The 25,401-nt window shown below is 39.4% G+C and overlaps 1 protein-coding gene across 5 annotated transcripts in view; it reads right to left on the bottom strand.

Annotated features, from left to right (window-relative positions):
- Nucleotides 1-25,401, bottom strand: part of LOC116231250 (N-heparan sulfate sulfotransferase 4) — a 158,138-nt gene that overhangs the window by 83,103 nt on the left and 49,634 nt on the right. For 4 of the 5 annotated variants that reach the window (XR_016466082.1, XR_016466084.1, XM_090139215.1 and 1 more), the window contains exons 2-3: nt 22,747-23,477; nt 5,174-6,417 (exon numbers count right to left, since the gene is read on the bottom strand). Coding sequence is in view for 2 of the 5 variants with exons in the window: in XM_090139215.1 (XP_089995341.1) it covers nt 5,174-6,154 (981 nt within the window). In the remaining 3 variants the exon portion in view is untranslated. The remainder of the gene's footprint in view (nt 1-5,173; nt 6,418-22,746; nt 23,478-25,401) is intronic. The other variant, XR_016466083.1, reaches the window with a different exon arrangement.

Here is a 25,401-nt window from a genome sequence, read left to right as displayed (position 1 = left end):
GTGAGGAGGTGTCAGAGCTTAATGCAATTTTTTTTTCCACTGAAGTGAGTGGACTGAAGGTTAGAGCAGGAGAATGGGGGAGAATGCAGACAGGTTATTTCATACTGCTAGGAAAAACAGGGTCCACACCCAGGTAAGAACACATGGGACATTCCAACATTCCAATAGCATTGCTCTGTCATTTTATTACACCTCAGCACAAGGATGATCCTTGTTCAGCAATTAGAGGCAACAGAGAAAAGGGAAACATAGCTTTTAGAGAAAGGGGCTTTGTGTCACGTTGGTATTATGTTGAGAAATTTCTCGTTGCTTATTGGCTCCAGCTGGGAAAGCAAGGGAAGCAGGTGGCTTGCTTTTAAGAGGGTCTACCTGGAAGAAAGTTGTAGAAGGGAAGCTGTTCTGCATTTTGTTTATTTGTTTATTTATTTACTTTAGGTGGAAGAATGTTTGCTTGTAATGTGATCTTGCAGAGTTTTTTTTTGTTTGTTTGTTTTTGTTTTTAATTTGTGCTGTTTTAAATGACTGTTCCTAGATCAGAAAGTGTGCTAGGGAGGGTGCTGAAATTTTCCTAGTGATTGCTCTGGGCTTTTCCTAGGTGAGTATAGATTATATATTTTGCAACTTTGTACAATAACAGCAGAAAAGGAAAATCCTTCATGAGATCTCACTACCTGTTTGGGTAATGCTACTGTTTGTGCTCACTTACAAAGAAATTTAAAGATAAATGTTCTGTATTCTTTCTGTGTGGCAACCCCAGAGACCGCAAAAGCAGATATTTCTAGTTGTTTTTGCTAAACCACTGATGCCTATCATAGACTCATCGTATGGTTAGGAACCAAAATAATTTGCGAGTACACGAATTCAGTAATTCTGCAAAGTAACTGAAGAGTTCTTGAGTCTTTTGCCTTCTAAATTCAAGCAGAGAGATAATATATTGGCAGGAGGGAAAGAGAGAAATTCATTTGTAGGGGCTCACTGAGCTCAAGATAGATCTCTGCAAAGCTTGGGAAAATAGCTTTCTGTGGCTCTGCTGAGTTCCTGTTTAATTACTTAGCCACATATGACCTTGCACAGCTTCTGTAATACAAGGGACTAGGAGATCTTTTGTGGTAAATAGAGCCCATAATAACTCTGTTTTCTAATCTCTGTTTCTCTAGCTGATGCCACCCTTTATAAAACTATATATATATCCTCGAAGCACCTAATTGAGGAAAGGCTTTGCAAGAGGATAAAAACATTCAAGTTGCAGCAAGTAATTACACAGGAAGTGTTACTTGTCTTTTTATTGCTACATATGAATACTGTTATCAAAAAACACATTTCTAGTCATGTGTCCTTTGGATTGGCAATTATACACTTGGTCACTGGGAGGAAATTCCTAAGAGCTTGAATAGAGGGATGTTATTTGACTGTATTTTTAACACAGTTTTGGAAGAGTGCATCTGTTTCCAGTTTTCTTGCATGCATCTGGGAATCTGGTGCATATAAAAGCACCAGATTTTATACTTAAGCTACACTAGTGTCTATGGCACCTTAAGAGTCTAACAGAATCCCAAATAACTTTGCAAAGTGAATCTGTGCCAGCTCTAATGACAAGTGCTATGAACTAAAGGAACTGAAGAAGTAGTGATGTGGCATAATTGTACTAAGCTGAGAAACTTCATTACAAGCAGCACTTCATATTTGGTTTGTGTGTGTTTTTAAAGTACTGTATAAATAAGTCCATTTTGGAGATGCTGATGTAAGCATCTGTTACAGGAGATGGGATGAAATGGATTTTGATGTACACAATACTGTTCATATGGGCTATGATTTTTGTGCTAAATATACCTAAAATATGCAGCTCGGAAAAGAAAGGAAATTTTTTGTTTGTTTCTCATTCAACATTTGTTCTCACTGAACAACACAAAGAGCCTGTACAATTCTCACAGAATCATAAAGGTTGGAAAAGACCTCTAAGATCATCCTCTAGTCCAACCATCCACCTACCACTGATACTGTCCCCTAGACTGTGTCCCTAAATATAACATTCAACTTCTTCTTGAACACCTCCAGGGATAGCAACTCCAGCGCCTCCCTGGGCAGCTTGTTCCTGTGCAACACCACTGCTTCTGAGAAGAAATTCTTCCTCATACCCAACCTGAACCTCTCCTGGCACAACTTATTCCTTCTCATCCTATTGCTGATACCAGGGAGAAGGGGTCAATCCCCACCTCCCTACAATCTCCCTTCAGGCAGTTGTGGAGAGCCATAAGGTCTCCCCTTAGCCTCCTTTTCTCCAAATTCTCACCCTCTCAGCCACTCCCCATCAAACCTGTGCTCCAGATCCATCACCAGTTTTGTTGCCCTTCTCTGAACACACTCCGGGGCCTCAATGTCTCTCTTGTCACGAGGGGCCCAAAACTGAACACAATACTTGAGGCACAGCCTCACCACAGATGACAACAGGGGGACAATCACCTCCCTGCTCCTGCTTTCACTCTTACAAAACACATACAAGGCACGCACAACTGTTGCCTCCGTGTGTCACCTCCATGCATTTCATGGCAGTCTCCCACTGTACTGTGGAAACACAGCCCCCTTTGAGCAGCTAGTCACAATGCTTAGCACTATTTTGACATTGCTTAAATGTTAGCCTCCTAAATGTTGTTTTCCTTTGCTATCTTGTATTTTGACCAAGGAGGCTGCTTTGTTGTGAGAAGTGAAGCTAGGCTCACTGGCTCTTAATTGCTTTCTTTCCCAAGTGACTTCTGAGATTTTCCTCTAACTCACTGTAATTATCTTTTACTGTAAACTAACTAAAGTACACCCTGATTTCTTTTTTTGTCATATCATTAGCAAGCATTCTGCTTTGAATGCTACTATATTCTGAGAATGTCTAGTCTGATTTGAAATGAAAGCCCCAGTTTGACATGCGGAATAGTAACGGATGGTCAAGGTGCAGAATCTTTTTACATGGGAGCATCATCTAACAGGGAAATAAACTATCCCTTCCAAAAGTGTTCCCGATGGGGAAGTCAGTTCTGAGCATGTGCCTGCAAAAGATGTCTCATCATGGTTTGCATTTGTTGTGTGATTTCTTCTCTGAGACCAAGAGAGAATTTATCCTGTGAATGAAACTATTTGCAGTATTGCAATGGAGGTGGGCTTGAGAAAGCACTTGAGGAAGGTGGGAACAATGAAAGCTTCCCTTCAAAACTTGACTTGAATATAATCCATAAAGAGAAGTCTCACCATGCTTATTATTATTATTATTAAAGTCTGAAGCCTAGCAGATCCTTTCTCTTGTTGTTAAGGTATTCAGTGTTCTGGACTATTCAGTTTTCAGATGGCTGAATGTGTGCAGCATACAAAAGTGATGCTGAATGCTTTTAGCAGCTAGAATTCTGACATTCAGCTCCTCACATAGCCCTCAGATCTCCAGTTTTGTCCTGTATCTCCCACAAGAATGATGATGGGACATGGCTGCTCTGCCAAGCATAAGTGAAAGGTTTGTCTACAAGTGTTGTTGATTTCCAGATAAAAAGGAAAATGATATGGGGCTTTTCTTGGGGCTTGGAGATTATTTCAGATGACAGTATGGTTTGAATTTACAAGTGTCTTGATATGGATGTTCTGTTCAAGTAATAGGGTCTTTTTAATCAATGTAGATAAGGCTCTAAAAGCTGTGTGTGCAAAAAGCTTCACTTGGAAAAACTTGTTCCACAATTGCATTTTCAGCTAATTTCCTCTTTTAGATGGGCCCTTTGTCAGTGTGTTTTATCATATATTTCTTCAGAGGAAACACTTGATCACTTAGCTTGTGCGTAGTGCTTGGATCACAAGACACCAGGAATAATGTAGGCTCTTTAAGTGTCTGGATGCTGCTCTGATGATCTATCATACTCCTGGTTTGATTAATAGTTTTCCAATGTTTTATTTGTTTGAAACTACTCTTTTTGGAGGCTATTGTATCTCTCTCTTAGTGATCCAGATGAGTTGGCAGGCAAATGTAAAGCTCATAGAACTGGAAATAAGTATTAAGAAACAAAATAGATATCTAGGTGTTTAAAAAAAAAAAGAAAGAAAAAGGAGGCTTGCTTATTGCTCACAAAAGCAGTAGAGTATTTACATGAAAATTCTATAATAAAGGCTAGAGAATGTAATGTTGCACGCTTAGGAGCTTCAGTTAATATCTGAACATGATTCTCATGCATGTGGAAAATCGCAAGAAAGTAATTTTCATGCAGTAGACTTCTGTCTATTCGTGCAGTATAGATTTCTGTCTATTTACCTCTTTAAGTCTGCATGTCTTCCTATACTGCATGCACTTTTAAGAATTAATCTAAACAGATATAATTGAGTCTCTGAGTATTAAGGACTATGAAAATAAGTTTGAAAAATTCTCCAAAAAGTAGTCTGTGAACAGTCCACCTTATCAGATACCTAAGTCATTTGCTAAAGTGTAGGCTGTGCTTTCAACCTATCACTAGTAACTTTGGATACTTATCTGTTAATGAAAATTATCCTGCTATGCACTGAAAGTCAAACTGTGACCAATTTTTCTATTCCTTTTTTTATTCTATTTTGATATAATGATAATTATGGGAGATTTCAAAAAAAAATGAACAATCTTTCATTGTTCTGTTCATTTTTCAATAATGACAGAAATAACAGCAAATGCATATAAATGGAATTTATATATATGTCAGAAGCAGACATACACATGTATGTATATTCAAAGGGGGGGAAAATTAATGCAATGTAAAATGTTTTCTTATCTGAGTTCAGAGTTCTCAGCAGTAAATTTGCTCCAGAAATGGAGATGCCTTTGTCTTATTTTGGAGAGAAAAAAATGGTTATGTGAGGTATTTAAATGTTTTTGTTCTTTTTTTATCCATTTTCTCAAGTGAGCAGGACTTACAAGAGTGAGACGCTGTCAATATGTTTGCTATATACTTTATTGTTTGAGGCCATTTCCATGCATTCAACATACTTGACTGCATCTCTGTATGCATGTGAGTAAAGAGACGTTTAAAACAGCCTGGGGTTATTGTTTCTGTATTTGCTGGGTACATTTATGTACTTTGAGCCTTTAAACGGAAGTGGGACTCTCAGTTTTTTCACCCTTTGTCTCCTTGTTACCAATGAACATGTTTGCATCCAGTATGGTATTCCCCAGTTCTTGCCTTACCTTCACATCGTTGACATTCATCCTTGTTCCCTCTTTCCCAACAAAGATGTCATCAATGTCAACCAGAATGTATCTATCCAAGGACAGTGTGAGCTTCTTCCCTGACAGAAAAGAGATGGCATCAATAAAGATCAGCTTGTGCAACCAGAAAGTCAGGTTGTTTCCAAAAAGAACTCTCTGAATCCCATCATGAAGTCCTAAGTCCTGGATGACAGTTGCATACAGAGCAGCCTTTGGCAACGCCATGGGGGTTGGCCTGGAAGTCTGCAGTTCAGTTAAAAGCACAGGTTGGTAGGTGGAATGGTTGAACTGGAAAACTGTCCAGTCTTCACCAGGCAGTGGGCCTTTCTCAGTCCTTGGTGCTTTGGTAATGCGCAGAAGGGGAGACTGAGGGTTTACAACACAATCTTTGAGGGCAATGTTATTGTAAAGATGTAATGGCAAGCCTTTCAGTTTTGTACTTGGGGAGCTGTTCTCATTGGCTTTATGAAAACCAATTATGCTAACACTGTATTCCACGCAGTATTTTTCCAGAAGCTCTCTGTTCCATGAGTCCATGGATACATACTTTAAAATATTCTCATATATAATAATCGTATATTTTCCTCTTCCATTGTCTGTGAGAGGGGGAATATCTCCCTTGGCAGGTGCGATGACCATGTGGTATTGAAATCTGCTGGATTCAAGGATGGCTATGATGTCTTGTCCCAGCTGGGAGTACTGACTTTCCACAAAGAGAAGGATGGTGGGATCAGTTTTAGAAGGATCAATTGGCTTAGCTGTTTTCAGCTCCATGGACCTGTATGGTAAAAGCTTGAGATCTTCACACTCTGTTTCTCCAGTGGTTTCTGCAAGAGTCATCTCCTGCTTGTAGCCAGTGTACAGGTAATAAGCAGAAATGACAATACTTGCTAGACAGAAGGCAGCCAGGAGAATGACCAGTGTTCTGAAACTTCTTCGGAGCCTCACTATTAGATTCATCTTTTGTAAGACTTCCAACTTGACTTGGACTTGTTGCTTTTTGGTTTTCTCTTTCTAAAGTGCCATAATAACAGCGAGACACAGAGGTGTTGATTCCTCTCCTGAGACGTTCATGTGACCATTGCAGTGCATTTATGAAGTTGTTGGAGAGATTATAAAGCTGTTGGAGCAGGAAATCAAAGGATCTGGAAAGCTAAATTGAAAGAGGCTTTCTCAGAATGCAGCAGTTGCCAATAATCAATGAAGAAAACTCTTAACATTATCTGCAACAACAAGTAAAATAAAAGTAAATAAAATCCATAAAGCAATTAAAAATGCATGTTAATAACGACAATGATATCAGTGATGTAAGTTGAGAGGGAGGCTCAAGCACTATTTGAACAATTCAGATGTTGCTTGCTTTCTTTAACATACCAGAGCTGCTTCTATTTTATTACGTTGGCTCACTATGTCGGAGGTGGATGTTGGTGATACGGCAGTGGAAGTTGAACTTACCTGCCAATATTCTGTTACATTTTGTTACAGTGCGACAGATGGCAGAAGAGGGATTAGTCTGACATAATGGTGTCTGACATGGAAGTGCATATGAATCAAAGGTGTGCCACTAAACTCTTCCATGTGGAAGAAAAATGGCACCACTGACATGCATCAGTGCTTGCTGAATGTTTCTGGAGACCAAACAGAGGATGTGAGCACAGTGAGGTGGTGCTGGGTAGTGTGTTTCAGCAGTGATGACAGTGACATGAAAGACAAGCCACATTCCAGCAACCATGCACAGCTATTACACCACAAAATGCAAAGCAGTTTGTGCCAAGTGATTTCCTTGAATGCTTAAACAGGAACAGAAAGAACAACATATACAAATTTGTCAGGACCTATTGGAGGTGGAGCTGGAGGTGACAGTTTCCTAGAACAAATCATTACTGGTGGCAAGAGTGGTGTCAGCACTACCAGCTGGAGTCAAAACAGCCGTCCATGAAGTGATGACATGCGGATTCCTCATCAAAGAAAAAGTTCAAGACACAGCCCTCAGCAGGTAAAGCAATGTGCACTTTTGAGATAGGAAAAGGGTGATCCTTCTGGATTTTCTGGAACCTGGACAAACCATGAATTTGACCACTATATAAAATACTGACTAAGCTGAAGGTTCAATTTTCTAGTCAGGTGAGAGAAGAAGACAACTTTTCTCTTGCAACACGACAATGCCAGGCCCCATGCCTGTTTGAAGACTGTAGAGCACATTAGCCAATCTAGGCTGGACTATCCTACCATACCCACTGTATAGATCAGATTTGGTGCCTTCTGGCTTCCATCTGTTCAGGCTGATGAAAGATGGACTGCATGGGCAACATTTTCCTAGTGACGATGCTGTCATAGCAGCTATGGAACAGTGGGTCATTTCCATTGATGTGGCTTTTTATAAGGCTCTTCCTCATTTCTGGCAAACATGCATAGCCAGTGGTGGTGACTATGTTGAAAAGCAATGCTCTGTGGCTGAGAATTTGCTCTATCGAATAGTGTGCTCTTCTGTCTGTTGTAGTTTCCAAGGAAATAAATAGAAGGAATTACTTTCAGGGCAACCTATGTATTTTATCTTAATACAGAAGAATTCTCCCATATTCTTAGGGTAAAAAAAAAAAAAAAGTCTAAACATAGTTTTTTGAGCACAATGGTATTTTTATTTAAGACCATTTATTGGCTAATCTGGTTTATTACTATTGTAACTAGGAATAATTAAAGATTGTGTAATAAAATGAGGAGAAAGAAAATGTTGGTTAAGTATAGGGTCTAGTTCCATGTCAAATTCATAATTTTGCACTTTAGTATTCTGCAAAGAGGTAACAGATTCTCTTTTAGACTGTGAAATTAATGAAAGTAAAGAAAAAGATAGGAGTGCTTTGGAGAACTAGTCTCTCCAGTTTCTCTTCTGTACTTGTAGTGATCAGTACTTTACAGTCCATTTAAGGACTGTCAATGATTAAAATTTCACATGAATTTTCCAAATGATTGAGTAGGTTGTGGAAACTGCAGGCTACAGCAGTGCAAGCTCAATTTTCTGTTCTCTCAGGGATAAATGGGGAGATTATATGGGACATGCATGTAGTTTTGGAGTTGCTGAGCCATGAACTCACAGTTCGTCCTGTGAGTGCTGGGTGGGAACATAAGTGTGTGCCCTGGATCAAAGCATTTCTTCCTAAATGTTGGGGACTTTAGACTGTTTCTACTGTCTTGTATAGTTGAAATATGAGGTGCTCAAACCTGACTGTTTGGCCAGCTCGGATGCACTCGTGCAATTCTTGATAGTTCTTCCTAAATTCATGAGGAACTACCATTGCTAACAATGAATCATATGACTCAGAAGCAATTAAAGTTAACTAAACAAATAGCCTATGTTGCTCTATGGATTTAAAAAGTCCAACTCCCCTGCAATGAACAGGCACACCTACAGCTCCATCAGGTGCTCAAAGCCCCTTCAGTCAGACGTTGAATGTCTCCAGGGATGGCGCATCCACCATTTTTTGGGCAACCTGTGCCACTGCCTCACCACCCTTATTGTAAAAAAACCTCCTTCCTTATGTCCGGTCTCCTCTCTTTTAATTTGAAACCATTTCCCTTTGTCTTATTACTGCAGGCCCTGCTAAGTCTGTCTCCTTCTATCTTAAATCTCCCCCTTCCCCCCCCCCCCCCCTCTTTAGACACCAAAAGACCGCTTTCAGCCATGAACAATTGCTGAAGCAATTGTGAATTAAAAGGTCTATTTATTCAAGAGAAGCTTACTCCTGCTCTGGCAGTTTAGGTAGAGGGAGTTGCTGCTGAGGCTGGCTGTGAGTTTACTAGAGTTTTACTTAGTGTTAGTGACTCTGCTGTGTATCATGTGGCAGTTAACAAAAACAGCGAGCAAGGTGAGTAACTTCTACATTGAGTTTAATAAGCCATCAAAAAAAGTGTGAAAAGTGTCCTGTATTTAGTAATGTCTACTGTGTGAAGGGAGAAATAGAAAAGAAATGCAGCTATTGCTAAGAAATTAAAATCATGGAGTTAATTGGAAGACTATCTTCCCCTTCCTCCCCTCCCCCTCTCTGAATCCCGTTGGTACTTCCTTCATTCTGCAGTTTGCTGTGTGCTTGTTGGGATCTCACTTCTTATTAAAGCTCTAATTAAGATTTTATAAAAAGATAAAACCAGATCAAGTGAAGCATTGTCTATGAGGCCGTGCTTCAGACGCAGTGACATTGATGAGTCACTCAGCCCGACTCTGAGGGTTTATTGGATTAGGAGAACTGCTCTCTCTGTGGGAAGGACAGCCTTGGGGGGAGAGGGGGAGGAGGGAATAATCTCCTCACAAAACAGCTAATTGCAGCAAGTCTTAGTTTTGTTAGCATGTGAGATATCTTGGAACAATGATTAACACCCTCCCACACGCACCTTGGACTTTGCATCTTCTGCTTTCTTTGTGCACTAGAGGGCAATATTTTCTTGCTTTTTGCCAGACAGCACCTGTTCTCACCTCAACTCACAGAGCAAACAGCCCTGCCCTCATGCTCTTTCCAGAAGGGTCTCACAAATCATCCAGGCATGTAAAGCACCGTAATTGAGACACTTATGTTTAATAAATATATAAAATAAACGGGGTTTCTGTTCTAAAAAATCTGCTGCTAAATTGCAACGAATACTAACTGGATGTCTCAATCAACATCTTCAGCACAAGGGGGAATTGAACGCAAGGAGACCTAAAGCTGCACATTTCTCCTCGCTGTTCTGTCTTGCTGGATCTCTCTCTGGCATTGCAAGCTGTCCAAATAATACACCTTGAGCTAGTTCTTCACTGTTATTATCACTTACATTGCTGGAAAAAAAAAAAAAAAGAAAAAACAAACAAACAAACAAAAAAAAGCCTGTGAATTCATAAAAGAAAAAACAAAAATATTTTTAAATCCCAAATTAGTTAATATAAATACCACTACTAAAAATATGTCCTAGTTATCTAGAATAATATGTAGTTTCTAGTTATGTGGAAGAGTATGCTTGTTGTATACAGATATTATAGCAAGCACAAGTGTTCAGTTATCTGTCTTGAAGCTGTGAATGTCCTGTCCTGGAGGTGCCCAAGACCAGATTGGTTGGGGCCCTGGGCAGCCTGATCTGGTGGTGGCAGCAAGACAAACAGCCTGAGGCAGGGGGTTGGATCTGGATGGTCTGTAAGGTCCCCTCCAACCCGAGCAATTCTATGATCTAGACATGCAATATGAAGATTAGTTAAAAATTTAAACTTCCAGGAAAAAATCTGGATTTGGAGCAGGTCCCTTTTTGCTTTTTGTATTGTATTTGAGCTGATCTGTTGAACTGATTATATTGTTCAGTTAAAAAAAAAAAAAAAGAAAAAAAGTGTGAAGTAATTAAAGTTTATGAAAATAAATCAGCTCTATTAGCCTCTAGTGGGACATTTTCCAAAGCATAATTGGAAGTTAAGTGCTGTTTGTGCCTTTGAAATTCTCCCCCTCAAAGTTCAACAGCTTTATATTCACTCAAAAATTCAAAATTCTTTAGAGTGTTTCTGTACTATATTAATTTGAAAACATGAAAATAGGCCATTCATAATTAGCATTACTAATGTAGTTTCATTTTAGAAATGGTATTTGAGGGCCTGTGAACCTATGATCACTGGTCAAAACACGCTGACTCTTCAGTGACAAAGTCTAGAGCTGGGTATACTTATCAAGGAATTCTGCTCATGTTTTCCCAGACTTGATCCTTTAGTAGGTGTTTCAGTCTTGTGTTTAGCTGTCTCTGTAGACAGTGTCTCTGGCCAGAAACTGTACAACTGTGTGTTGAGGTGCCACACCTATCTGCAAGAATGGTGAATTTTCTTTAACTTAGGCATCCTGGGAATTTGAAAAATTCATTTCTTTGCTAAATACTTGCTGCTTTCTCATACAAATGCATCTGATTGCTTAAAGCATACTGATATTGAAGATGATTGATTGGGAAATCAAGACTCAGTGACTAAAAAATGATAGCTCAGCAGTGAGAAGAAATAACACTTTATTAATGCCTTGTGTTTGCACGGCACCAGGAATAAAAGCTGACTCTCTCATGGTCCGGTTTCTGAGTATGGATCTTCTAGCAGCGTGAAGTGATTTTAGCACATATTTCAACCAAAATAGGTGCAACTAATGGATAGGGAAACACAGATGATGCAAAATGCAGCTCTGTATTGCAAAATCAGCTTGCTATTTCTGTTGAGGGATCACTGCATTAATGAATTTATTGCCTGAGTTAATAAAGAGTTCTATTAAGAGTGAGTGTTGCTGCCTTGTGTCATCAGAAGAAATACATGATATATTAGTGGTCTGGCTTGGGTATGAGGATAGCAGCAGGTACCTGGTGCTTGAGCTGCCAGCCCAAGTAAAGGATGGGGAGAACACTGCCTGGCAGAGCTATCAGCTCTTCTGTCATTGTAGCCAGGCTAAGGTTCTGGTTTGGTTTATGAAAAGCAGAAATCTTGGTTAACACCAAGTAAACTTGTTTTTATCCATGTTGCTGATTGACTGAATAGGCTTCACATCTGTAACAGGTTAATAATATGTTGCTGACTACAAGGCTACATAGAGGAGTAGTGGACTTTCTGTAATATGGTAATTTCAGGCTGCCTGTCTCAGCCAATGCAATGCTGCACACATTGCTCTATGTGCACCTTATCTGGAAACAGGCCAGGGCCTCCTCTCATCCTATTCCAGTATAAATCAGAAGTCAGCATGTCTTTATTTTCTATATATAAAACTTCCCTTTAGGCTAAAATCTTTCCTCTTTTCCTTCCTTTCTATGCTTATGTGACTTCTGCCATTTATTAGCAGACTAATGATCCATGACACCAGCTTACTACTCCTTACATAACGACTGCTCATTCAACACAGAAACAAGAAAACTGATTCAAGTGAAAAATAATTCCTGTTGACCACAGGCAAATGTTCAGGGTTTCTGCTTGTTACAGAGAGAGAATAGCCCTGATGGTGTTTTAAATCTTTCTGAATTTTAGGAAGGCCTTTGATACTGTCCCTCACAACATAAGCATATAGATGCTTTTCTTGATGTTGAGCTGGCTCAGCAGTGGAGCTCAATGCCATTGTGAATGGAGCTACATCTGCCTAGTGTCCAGTCACTAGTGGCATTCCCCAGTGCTCAATTTTAGGGCCAGTTTTGTTCAGCATTTTTTCAGTGATCTGGATGCAGGAGCGGAGTGCATCCAAAACAAGTTTGCTGATTACACTAAACTGGGAAATACAGTTGGCTCTCAAGGGACAAGAGGCCTTGCAGAGAGATCTACGTAGATTGGCATGTTGGGTAATCATCAATGGCATGAAATTCAACAAGGATAAATGCCAGGCTCTGCACCAGGGAAGAGAGTAATGCCAGACACAATTACAGACTGGGAGATGAGTGGCTGCAGAAAGCCCTGTGGAGGGATTTGGTTGACAGTAGCCTCTGAGTCAGAAGGTGCACCCTAGCAGCCAGGAGGGCTGCTACATTGTGGGGTTCATTAAACAAAACACAACCAGTCAAAAGATTTGATTTTCCTGTTGTATTTAGCATTGGTGTGGCCTCACCTTGACTATTGTGTGTATTTCTAGGCTCCATAATATAAAAAAAATTTATGGTACTTGAATGTGTCCAGTGGAAGACAAAAAAATCTGGGCTGCGAGTTATCTCCTTTGAGGAAAGGTGACCTCACTGCTCTCTTCCTGAGGATGGAAAGTGGACAGTGAGTTACCAGGCTCTGCTCTCCAGCAGCCAATGATAAGATGCATGGGAATGGCACAAAGCTGCACCAGGGGAGGTTGAGACTGGACATTAAGAAAAAATTGATATACTGTGAGGGTGGTCTAACACTGGAACAGGCTTTATTTATAAAATACTTTAACTTCTGTTTAGCCCTGAATTGATCAAGCAACTGGACTTGATGGTCTTCCCAGGTCACTTTCAACTGAACTATTTGAATTATAGCACACCTGTAATTTTGGAAAGACTATGATCTTATGCGTGAAACACTTAGAAACTAGCTATTTGAATTCCAAATTTCTTAGCTTTTTAAATTTACCAGGTGATTCCAGAACTTGAAGAAAATAATGCTTCCCTGGTGGAAGGGCAACTGAAAGCATATCTGAAGATGAGCTTTACACATGCACATTCTCACATGTACATATATGCAAATACACCTCTTAACAAATACATCAGATCTCCCATCTATCATATATAAGGATATACTTAGTGAGTCTTTAGACTCTTTAGTCTTGATAAAGAAGAGAATATCTGACTGATACAGACTAATTAATGTGAAACTAACTTTTGATCTCACTCCAGGATCAAAGTTGGTTTATTTTTATTATGCTTAGTATTATTAAGTGTGATTTAAAGCACATTAATGGTTTTATTTATTTCAGTGCTCAACTTGTCTTTTAACCAAGTAGGAGCCATAAGACCCACTTTCTTGAACATATATGATAGCTGTACTTTCATGACAGTGTGTAAACAGATGTATTTTATTCTTATTAAATCATGCATATATGAAGCTGCTGACTTGCCAAATGTTTTTCCACAGTGATATTTTTTTTTTTTACCAGTAACTGTAATCTCCACTGAGAACCCCACAAAAACATTCTATCAGTAGAATACTTACAAACCTGAACTGGTGAGCCTGAAAGGACGGAGTTTTCCTTCAGCAAATCTTCCCTTGTGGAAATGTTCCCTCCTTTGATTCTCCAGATCATATGTAACATTTCATGGTACTTAATTCCCACTAGGAATTTTTAACCCAAGACTCACCCAGACCTCACTTCTGGTGAATGTTGCTTGATAATCAGCTTTAACTCTTCTTTACTTTGGCCCATTAACTTCCAGTAGTCCAACAGTCATCTGGGCCATACAGGAATGTGCATGAATATTCATGCATAGTGGTCCACTGACCTTTTTTCCAGTTGTCATTAGTTATCAGTCTCAAACACTTCAGTGTTTTAGAACATATGGGGTTGTAATATTCTTTAAACTTTTTTCTTAAGTGTCTACTAATATAACTGTGATCTTTGGAGGCCCATAAATGGAAGAGAAACATATATTTTTCTGTTTCTTGATAGGGTTGTTCTTGTCATTATTGCACTGAGGAAGCATTAACAACTGTGTACTCATGTCAGAAGCAATTGTATTTATTCATAAACAGAACACCATGCCTTTTCCAATGAGTATTTGTCTTGCTTGAGTAATGATAATATATACCCTTTCTTGCTGATAATTTACCAAAATTCTAAATAAATAAATAAATAAATAAATAAATAAAAATAAAAAAATCATTATTTCTGAATGCAATTCTGTCTAAGGCAGTTTAGCTGAGCTGAAAGCAATAGCCATTTGCTCTTGGATAATGACCTCCTTCAAGTGACAGTTGTCTTCATAACCTTTGTGAGATCTGTATAAAAATACTACCGAGAATGAGAAGATTGAGCTATGATCTGAATGTCAGAAGCTTACTGCGTAAGTCATAATGACAGAGCCAAAATGTCACAGCAGAAAGTTGTGGTTGAAAAGAGTGCAGGTATTCCTATGCGACAAAGTAGGGTGTGACCTACAGGATCATGTCCTTGTTTTTCATTCTTTGTTTTCCCAATTGGATTAAGACAGAATGCAGGTACAATGAGCGTCCTATAATTTCACTAAGTACTTTTGAATTAAGGTGGTGATTAAAAGCAGGCTTCAAGTGTTTTCCCCAAGACTGCCTACGTTCCCCCCATCAACAAATCTGATCTTGCTTGGTTAATGGCCCTTCATCACCTTTCAATTCATAGTTTGATGCTTCTATGAAAGCCAATTTGAATTTGTTTAAAGTTTTCATAGGAAACTTTCGTGAGATGGTGTATCAGATGTTTTCTTACAGTTCATGTATTCTGTTATCTTTGTCTACTCCTATAAGGCAGTCAATTAGCAATGCAGTTTCAATAGAATGATTTGTGCTTTGAATTTAGTCAGGATACAATATTTGTGCAATTTAATGGTAGCCTACCAGTAGTCTCTAAATTCAATCAATACAGTAGTTAAACTCTGCACATTGTTTGATCATATGTGAAAGCTGACAAAAAAAAAAAAAAAAAAAAAAAAAAAAAAAAGAACAGAATACGTAACAAAAAAATCTCTTTTATGATTTTATTAGCATCTAACTAATGGCAGAATTTCTGTAGCTTGCAAGTCTGCCAGCAATTACAGATTTGCTGGTTAGCTACTGGTACTTTACTTTTTGAAGGCTTCTTAAATAGATTTAAAAGCTTCCTTCTTTACAAAGAAGTAGTCTCTTTGCTTACATGATACAATTACAGGCTCTGAACTAGCTTATTTTGTGCTAAATTCTTTGGTCTTGATACTCTTTTCTAGTGCTTAACAGTTTCCCACGTTTTCTGATTTCCTAATGCCGTAATGGAATCTAGAAATATTTGTTGACATAGAAGATAATTAAAATGTCTCATTCATATACCAGTAACAATTATTTCACTCAATAACGTGTTTTCTGATACCTGTATCCTGTCGCTGACAGTAGTTGTGAGAAAGTCTGATGTGGTTACATCTGTGCTAGGAGTTAGGAGACCACTAACTTAAGAAAAACTGCTGCTGTCACATAGTAATGATCTATCACTTGCTACAAAGGAAGTCTATTTAAACGTAGATAACAACTTTGTACCTAAATCCTCAGAGCAGCATGTTTACCACATAACATTTAAACAGGTTTATTCTGAGTTTGCTCAAGCCAGGCTCTAGGCAGGCAGGGATGGTTTTCAAGCTCTGGGTACAACAGTAACAGCTTGTCTATATTTATTCTTCAGATAAGTTCCACTGAAATTCCCCCTCCCTGTCTTCATTGTTGCTGACTGAAGGGTTTCGCTATCAAGAGGATTTGATAGAAAAACAGGTAGTGTAAGCAGTGAGCTAGGCAAAAGCAAGTCTTTTCTGGGAGATACTTGAAGTAGTAGTGCAATGATATGTGTAGCCAGAGACCATCCCTTTACCTCTCAGATTGCTCAAAAACTGTGTCTGGTCCCAACAGCCTCTGATAAGAGCAAAGCCATGAGTGAAAGCATCATCTTGGCTTTTGGCACTTGCCTGGAATGTGCAGGCTAAGGCAGTGAGCTGGCACTGTGAACCTGGTAAGGGTTTCTAAGCAAAGTAGAGTAAACAAGAGTTAGAAGATTCTGATTCTTATTACCAGCTCCTTAAAGCTGAAAAGATCAGCTTCTTGGGAGCCAATTATGGCTGTTTGTATTTCTACTGTCAGTAAAATTAATATAGACAGAAACTTCATCATCTGCTAAAAATATTACAATGCAATCCAACAGACTACATCTCACTTTAATACATTTAAGTATTTCCAACACTGCAAGAAGACAGGATAGTTCAAGAAAGTCTTATGGATGATGTTAATACAGATTCAACTGGTTTTTTGTTTGTTTGGTTGGTTGGTTGGTTGGTTTTTTGTTTTTTTTGTTTTTTTTTTTTTGTTTGTTTTTGTTTTTGTTTTTTTTTGTTTTGTTTTTGTTAATCTTGAAATGAATGTATGACTGGTGTTTGCATATAAAGAGGGAAAAATGCCTAGTGGTGAGAGAACAAAGCAAAGAGTTAGAATGTTGATTTCTGTCTTTTTGCCACCACCATTTGCCCTCTGGAAGTCACTGCTTTTTCAGTGCTTCAGTTTTCCCTTCCATTATTCTGAGATACTTGTTTAAATGTACGTAGTGTGATTACTGCAAACAGTTCATTTAAAACCCAGAGCAGAACTAGTATTTTCATCTATACAGACCAATGATTACAGTGATTGTTTTATCTTATTTTTTCATACCCTCACCAATTTATTTTTGTAATACTTATCTGAGATAAGCCACTTTCTGTCAAGTGGAAGGGCACTTTCAAGATTTCTGATGTGTCGTCTGTGACCTATACATCCTGTTTTTCTTTTAGTTCAAAATACAAATAAATATTTCCCTTCAAGTGATCTATTCTATGTTTCATCTAGATAAAACTGAATTTAGAAATGCCACTAGTTAGATAATGGACCTACTTGGGAATTCAAGGGATTTTTTGTTGAGTCACACTAAGTTCACAGACTGGAACTTGAACTAATACCATTAGAGTTATATGATAGAATGCAAAGGCTTTGACTAATCTGTTTTGTGAAAATTCTCTTCTTATTGATTTGCTGAGACATTAGCTTGTTTTTGGAGGGAAAAAATGATCCAACAAAAAAGAAAATCCAACCAGTAATCAAAATCTTTTTAGCTGAATGTGCTGCCAGTGTCCTTTATATTCAGTTTCCTATTGTCTTGTATGGATTGGGTTTTCCAGTATGTATTTCCAGGATGTTTCTTGAAACTTAGCTTGGCTTTTTGGTTTATGAAAGGGAGTTATGAGCTTACAGAATGATGTCTCATTACTTAATGCAACAAAACACTAGAATCTATAGTTGCTTCATGCAAAGCATATAACTATACGTATAGATGTATACTGTTCCAGTGAAAGAAAGCATTTTCCATGTAGGACAAAATGCTTTCTGAGCTACAATAGTTAGGAATGCAAAATGACTGCTGTTGATTCATGCTGACATGTATATCTCTCTCTTTCTAAACCCCAAAAGGAGCTAGTCTTATCAGTGTCTGAGTGAGTTGCTCTGGGGCCTGGACAGAGTGTTTCTTGTTGTGTGGACAATGCACAGCATGGAGCTATCCTGATCTTTAATTGTGATTTTTCTGGTATGAATTATGGCCACATGGACCCCTACAGGTAAGTTATAAACAATGAGGAATGGGGAAATAAGACTCAGCTCATATGTTATGCTGTTCCAGAATCACTGCTTTTCAGTTACCAGCAATATAGCAGCCATTCCTCCATCTTAAGCACTATTTCAACTCAAAGCATGGCCCCTTAGTTGCTGACGGTGTTTACTGGCTTTTACAGTGCCTTGTGACTGAATGGACTGCAAACTCTTTGTGTACAGGATGCCCCACCATTTACAGTACAACTGTCTTGAATTAGAACAGTGAAACCAATTAAATGGCACAAATGCAGCCTAAAACCTAGAAGTGAATCAAACGGAATGAAAGAGACTGGTGATGAATAAACTGCCCATTATATCAGTGATTTAAGTAGGCAAAATGTCAGTATTTTTGCAAAACTATCAAGGTAGAGGGTCCTACTTTATTTAAAAAATAAAAAAGCCCTGGGAGCTTTAAAATCAAATGTGACCAGTTGCTTTCCTGTCATATCTAAAAATTTCTCTATGAAACAATGACCACCTGCTTATTTCCCCTCTGGTGGTTTAGGGGGGTGATAAATCATCCCTGGGAATGAATTTATTTAAAGAATACCTTTAGGCTCTGGAGCTCAAGCTTTGTCTTTCTTGCAAAATGCTGGTCCCTTGTATAGGAAAATGATGGTGGATAAAGCATCCTCTGAAATTAGAACATAGGTGGGTGCATATTTCATGACAGACTGTTTTAACTTTCTGAACAGTCTCCTCTTTTATGGCCTGCAGCTGCTATTAATTATTTAGCACAACACTTATTTATACACTAAGAGCTAAATGCAATCCTTTCAGTGGAAGCCTGGCAGAGTGCAGGTTGAAATAAGTAGCTGTGGATAGTCCTTCAGGACGATACATCTCAAGCCCAGTTTTGCTCATGGAAGAACCCACTCATGTTATACTGTCTGCTGTATCTCTAATAATGATATATAAGGGCATGAGGTTAAGACCCAGCTGTTAGTAAAACTCTATTGTTATAGATGAATCAACCCTGAGCATTAGCAAGGTGTGTGTTTCTCAGTGCTCTGGTTGGCTGTGGCAGAATTGCAAGTACTCCTCTCGTCTTGTGGCTGCTTAGGGATGAATCCTGAAGTTTCACAATTGTCCTGGCTGAAATTCTCCAACAGCAACCTTGTTAGTGGCTGGCTATGTGAAAAAGCAAGCACTCACTAAATGTATTTGCACTGTGGTTTGGGAGAAATGCATTAGCAGCTGTATATAAACAATTTTAAGTTGCTGACTGCATTATACGGTCTCATATTGAGGGTACACTACTGAATATCCTGCTTTAGTAGGTTTTGAGGGAGGGAAGAAACTTGTGTGGTAAACTCCATGTGACATGAAGGTCATGAAAAGCAATTCAAAAATTCAGCAGGCTCTCTCGCTCAAGTGAGTCAAGTACAAAGAGGAAACCTTTTTCTTCCTGCTGTTTTTTTCCTGCATAGAAGAAGCCCACCCTGCTCTCACTTCTGTATTTGCTCTAGTTCCCCAAAAGACTCTGCAGCCTTGGAGGAAGGATTCATTTCCTTTATTCATCTGCACTTGAGGAAAGAAGCTGTGACCCTTCCTGTAGCCAGAGACATGCAAATGGGTTTTAATACTTCTCTGTTCCTTCCAGATATAGTTTAGAACATCACGTCACAATACAGTATTCTGGTGCCAATGTAATTTCTTCAAATACTGACATGGTTTCTACACTGTTGTGCTGTTGCCATGTGATTCTGGTAGCATTATTGTTTAGATAAAATATTATTCATTTTCTATAGCAACTGTTAATTTCAGAAGTATCTGTGATTTCATTGTATCTATTATTACTGACAATAGTTGTAATAAATGTTTTGGATTGACGTGCATGGCTTTTATTTTCTTCCAGCAGACGTTTTTTTATAGTTCAAACAATTTTTCAAATTTAGATGTTGATGTGGAAAGAAAATTCTTTGTTTGTTTGTTTGCACTCCTGCGTGGCTTCTGCTCCATGAAATGTTAACATCTCAATAGGAAAGACTTATTGCTGTGATATGACTATTCTTCAGCCTTTCTCAGAATGCGAGACAGAACACTAACTTAATGCTCCAAGTAAATTCCAGCATGGATACCCCTCCTCCTCCTGCACTTCAATCCCTCAATGCTGGCTTCTTGCTCAGGTCCCCAGTTGTTCAGTTGCCACCCTATACTTTACTCCTCAATTACTGCAGACTGTTTCACAATCAGGCTCCCCTCACCATGGAAGTGTGGAGAAGCCCTCTCTTATCTTTAGCTCAGTGTCCCATTTCTGACTTTACAGGCTGTGGAATCACAGTTTTCTGCACAATTCTGAGTTAGTCTTTCCTTTGGGCAAGACTTCAGCTTGAAATTCTTCGCTCATAACCTAGTGGGTTGGGTTGTTTTTTTTTTTGGACCAGTCCATTTTGCAGGCATGGGTTGTAGATCTCTGCATGCATCTAAGAAGCTGAAGCATTATTAAAGCTTTGCAAAGCCAATGCTTGATGGAAGTAAACATTGGTACATAAGTGCAACTGAAGGCCAGCCAGCCTGATGGACGTAAAGGCTGGCAAATCAAAATTTTGTGGGCTCAATCAGACTTGGAACAGAAATGATAAATAGAGAGATTTGGTTAAGAGAGCATGATAGTCTTTCTTTTATTGCTCATAGAAAAATAAAATGAGACTTTTTTTTGGTGGTATAAAAGTTTAAATGCCATTTTTTGCTTAATTGAAAGCTCAGTCATGACTTGCTAGTAACTCACCAGTTTTTCTTTCAATGATATTGCCCTGGTTTTGCAATATGTAACCACGTTTTCCTTAAAGTATCTTATTATACCTCTGAGAATTCCTATACTGTATGGCTTCACAAAAATAATCTTTACTATTAGCATATTTCCTCTCCACATGCACTCATACTGAATGATATTTAAACTCCAGAGGAGCTCACCATTCACTGTGTGCTGCCAAATCAGCTGTGATCAGTGCCACTATGAAGAGCAATATAGCTGCTATCACAACCTCTGGACATCCATAAAGTTTTAATGACTTCCCCAGCTTTATAGTGAGAGTTAACAGGGTGTTCAGACAGAAATATGTATATATATAAATACACAGATATGCGTGCAGGTAGTCAGTGACTTGAACATACTGATCTGTGCTTAATACTTCTTTGATTTGATCTGCTCCAATAAAAGGAAATATATAGCATCATTCCTCCAACCTCATAGAAAACAGATGTTAATAAGAAATCAGGAAACTCCCGCTTTCATTTCTGACACTTTCAGACACAAAGTATTTATTATGAATCAGAAAAATAGCCATGCTCTGAGGAAACTGCACAAAAACCTAATACACAATCTTAAACTTCTGCAGGGAAGAGTGCCAATAAGAAAATCTAATCTAATTGAGCCCATCATATTATCTGGATTGATAAGGTTCAGAAGAAAACTGAGAGCCAAGAATTTCCTTTGTTAAATGTGACTTGGCATTTCCCACTGCTCTCTTCTTTAGAGCAGCATTTCAGAAAGCAAATCAGACAGTGCATATTGGCTGGTAAAACGTGCACGATGAAAGTATGCAGACATGATAGGGCAAGACAGGGAAGCACCTGGCAGCATTGCCAACTATGTAAACTTTATGAGCAGGGAGATTCTGATATTATCCCACAAGTTGAATGTCTTGTAGCAGAAGGAGCATAATTTAAAAACTACTGAAGTAACTGAGAGAAAATTACTTGTTATTTCTATTTTACATTTGCTCTGATAACATCCAGAGTATTGAGGTTGAAAAGGCAGAACAACCGCCTACACAAGATAGGCCAAATTCGGAAACATTTATGAAAAGCGAGGGAAGGTTTAATCAACAGAATTAGGAGCTGTGAAAGTTGGTTAAGAAAAATATCAGGGCAAATTCCCCAGGGAAGACAGAATTAATGATCATGGCTTCTGTATGCATGTGCGGTTACTGTAGTGTAGTGCTTGTAGGAAGAGACTTATTCACCTCCACACAATTCTCCTTTGAACGCTTACTCCCAGCAGCAATGACTTAAAGCCTATGTGCCAGCTGCAACCTAAAAATGCTGGGCTGCCTCTCTGCTCAGACTGTAGTAATCTGAAGAATAAATGCTGATTTCTTTGGTTTACTTCTTTCTGCCTGACATGCTCCCTGCTTCCACACTGTGAATGATCATACTATTTTAAAATAACGTTGCTGATGGATGGTGATTAGAAACAAAACTGCTGGAAAAGATCAGATCTTAGCTTCTTTGCAGAACACTTACTTTTAATAGTACATTGTTACTGAATACCCGTGCAAGCTTTCACATTGTCATTTTAGTGCTCAACTTTGCTTTGCTCAAGTTGGACTGCTAGATGGAGGCAAACAAAAGCAAAGTGTATGGAGTAGACTAAAGAACTGCAACCTTATCTTTTTTTTTCCTCCTGTCATCTAACTTCCAGTGCTTTAACTTCTACGCTCTTTTGCATATTTACCCCAAACAGCTATTTCCCCTCTGTTTACATCTGAGACACTTGCATGCAAAGAAGGCAAGGATATCAAACTTTCTGATAAACCTTTGAATGCCAGGCTGTCAGCAGCTTTCAGAAGCGCTTGTTATATATGAATAGGTTATAGGCATGCTATATTTGTATACTCTGTCTATATCATACCTTTTCAAGAACAGTTTTCTTTGAGTACGTGTACTGTCTAGTCAGTAGACTTAACATATACCCAGAAGCATAGGCTAGTGTAGCAATGCATGCAAAAGCTGAAGAATAGCTTACCTAGAGAAGAATTTCTTTTCCTAGCATGCAGGAAAGAGATGTCTTCTATTCACATCTCCTCACGCGGCTCCAGGTAAGCTAGAGAGAGTTTTCAATTGATAGCAGCTGTCAGAGGAGCATCCCGGGAAGGCTCCTCTCACTCCAGTCCCAGGGACTGAACTCTGCCGGCACAGTCACATCTCATTTATACACAGGCTGTCCTTTTCCAAACAAGCAGCCAGCTGGAACGATTCAAACCTCTGCTCAGCGCACCGTTAAAATGCAGCTTCCTTCTCGGACACGGGGATTACACCAGGGAGCAGCCGGAGCGCAGCGAAAAGGCTGCGAGAACTATTTAATCACCCGAATACCAGCTGCTCCTGTTACTAGTGCCGCTGCCGCCGTGCCTCCTGTTCGCCGGAGCCAGCCTCCCTCTGCCTCGTATCTCCACGAGTATCGGGGCGGTGATTGGCAGGAGCAGTCCGTTCCTCCGCTAATCAACCCCGAGACTTTCAAGGACTCGAGCTGCTCTGATGTCACGCCGGCGGGGGGATGCTTCACGCGAGGCCGCCGCCACGCAGCCTAATTCGGAGATGAGCTGCGTCCCTCTCGCGCCACCGTGATTGATGAGATGCTCCGAGAGGATCTGCATAATCTGTCATTGTGCAGTTGGTCCACCTCCCGCCCAAAATGCGGGAGGAAAACACCGCTCGCAGCTTCTGATTTTATACCTGGAGCTTGCAGCTGAAAGCCTGGATATTAAAAAAAAAAAAAAGTTGAAAGAGTCATTTTTTCTGGAAGGAGAGTGCTTCAGGCAAGTGTGCAAGGGGAGCCCCGAGCAGCCTACCCCATCCTCAAATGCTAAGAGAGGCTCCAGAAAATCACAGTACTGCAAGAGTTTGTGGTTTGTACTCTTGCTGGGTCACTGGTAAGATCACCTGGCATAATAAGAGGTTGTTTTTTTGTGCAACAGTGTGGCGTGACCAAAATCAAGTAAAGGTCACCCAGCAAGCTGGCTAAAAAGTGCTCTTGATGCTACTACCTCTGGGTGGATTCCAGCAAACATGCAGTGCTTCAATGTGCAAAGCATTTTCTTCTACTGTATGCAACACAAATTCCACATATTTGTTGCATAATTTCTTATTAAAATCCTTTAGCTCATCCAGCTAAGGTTGAAACCTATACCCATTGCCAAGATACATGATTGTTATGCAACTTTCTAGAGTTAAATTATATTACAGAGGAAAATCTAAACCCTTCCTATATTAGAAAAATTAGATTTTATACCAATCTAATTTTCAATTTTTGCCAGCTTGACACCTTTCACTCCAGAACTGTTCTTTGTACCGTGCACCTCAGAATTGAAATTCAGCCAATTCTGTGCGGCAAATGTGAGGAGAAAATAGTTTTGTTCAAGGAGACTGGAACAAACCCATTCTGAGATGATGAATGATGCTGTAAACTCAGATTTGAATCATGGAAGGGTCAGCTCAACCTTTCATGTTTCCAAAATAGTGTAAATAAATGGTATTCCATGCATTTTCCCATTTACATCCTTCAGCTGGGACCTTCTGTGTTGAAGAGCTGTTTACTCTCTGTGATTATCCAGGTTTCAAAGATGGTAGATATTCCTGACTGGGGACTAATTTATTCCTTCTGGCTAAATTAGAAACTGAGGGAAAATTAAAATTCAAAGTATGTCTGAGTCATTTCCTGCAATTTCTAATTACAAAGCAAGCACTGGGGTCTTTTAAAATCCCTCGCACCTATGGCTGACTCTGGATTTCGGGTTTATTTTCCAAATACTGTAGGGAAGGTTGAGAGGCCGAGTTCCCGTGGGACCTGAGTGATGAGCGGGTGTCTCTTTCTACCCTGTGTAAAAAGGCAGTTTTTGGTCAGGCAGTAAACCAAAATCTCTAAGTCAAGTTAGAGAATCTTTTTCCAGCACAAAAAAGAATTTGGGTGCACTTGGTTCAAAACTACAGAAATGTGAGTGCTTCCTATTACTAATTCCATTGCCACAGTTGTGTGAGAAGAAAGTTCAATGATCGTTCCTCTTGCTGCCTGTCTAATTTTGGTTCCTGGCTGTACTCAGAGCATCAGAGACATCACTGTGAGCTGCAAGGCTTTCCTTCAAGATGTGAGTGTGTGACAGGACATCTCAGATGCTGTCAGGTGTGGCAGAGCAGCAGTTGCCCCTTTGGAGCCGCCACACTCCGGTGGAGCTGCTGCTGCAGGTGTTCCCACGGCAGGCCAGCAACCAAGTGGTTACGCATACTGTCGGAGTGTATTTTAATTCAGATGCTAAAGTCACTCTTTGAACTTATCTGTTCACTTTTTTAGTGATTCATTTTAAGTGGAGTATCAAGTGAGAACTTGTCTTGCTCAGATACAAATTTTCTTTGGTGTTGTTCCCTAGGATCGTAGAATCATAGAATGGCTTGGCTTGAAGCAGACCTTCAAGATGATCTAATTCCAACCTCTGTAATGGTAGGGTTGCCCCTCACTAGATCAGGCTACCCAGAGCCCCATTCAACTTTGCCTTGGATCGCTGCAGACTGGGGCATCCACAACCTCTTTGGGCAGCTCATGCCAATGCCTCACCACCCTCTGAGTGAAGAATTTTTTCCAAACATCTAACCTAAATCTCTCCTCTTTTAGTTTAAAGCCATTCCC

Source organism: Phasianus colchicus, chromosome 4, assembly GCF_987193195.1.
Source record: "Phasianus colchicus chromosome 4, bPhaCol1.hap1.1, whole genome shotgun sequence".
Taxonomy (NCBI): domain Eukaryota; kingdom Metazoa; phylum Chordata; class Aves; order Galliformes; family Phasianidae; genus Phasianus; species Phasianus colchicus.
Note: the sequence above shows the minus strand (reverse complement) of the source record. Positions and strands in the feature narration are given on the sequence as shown.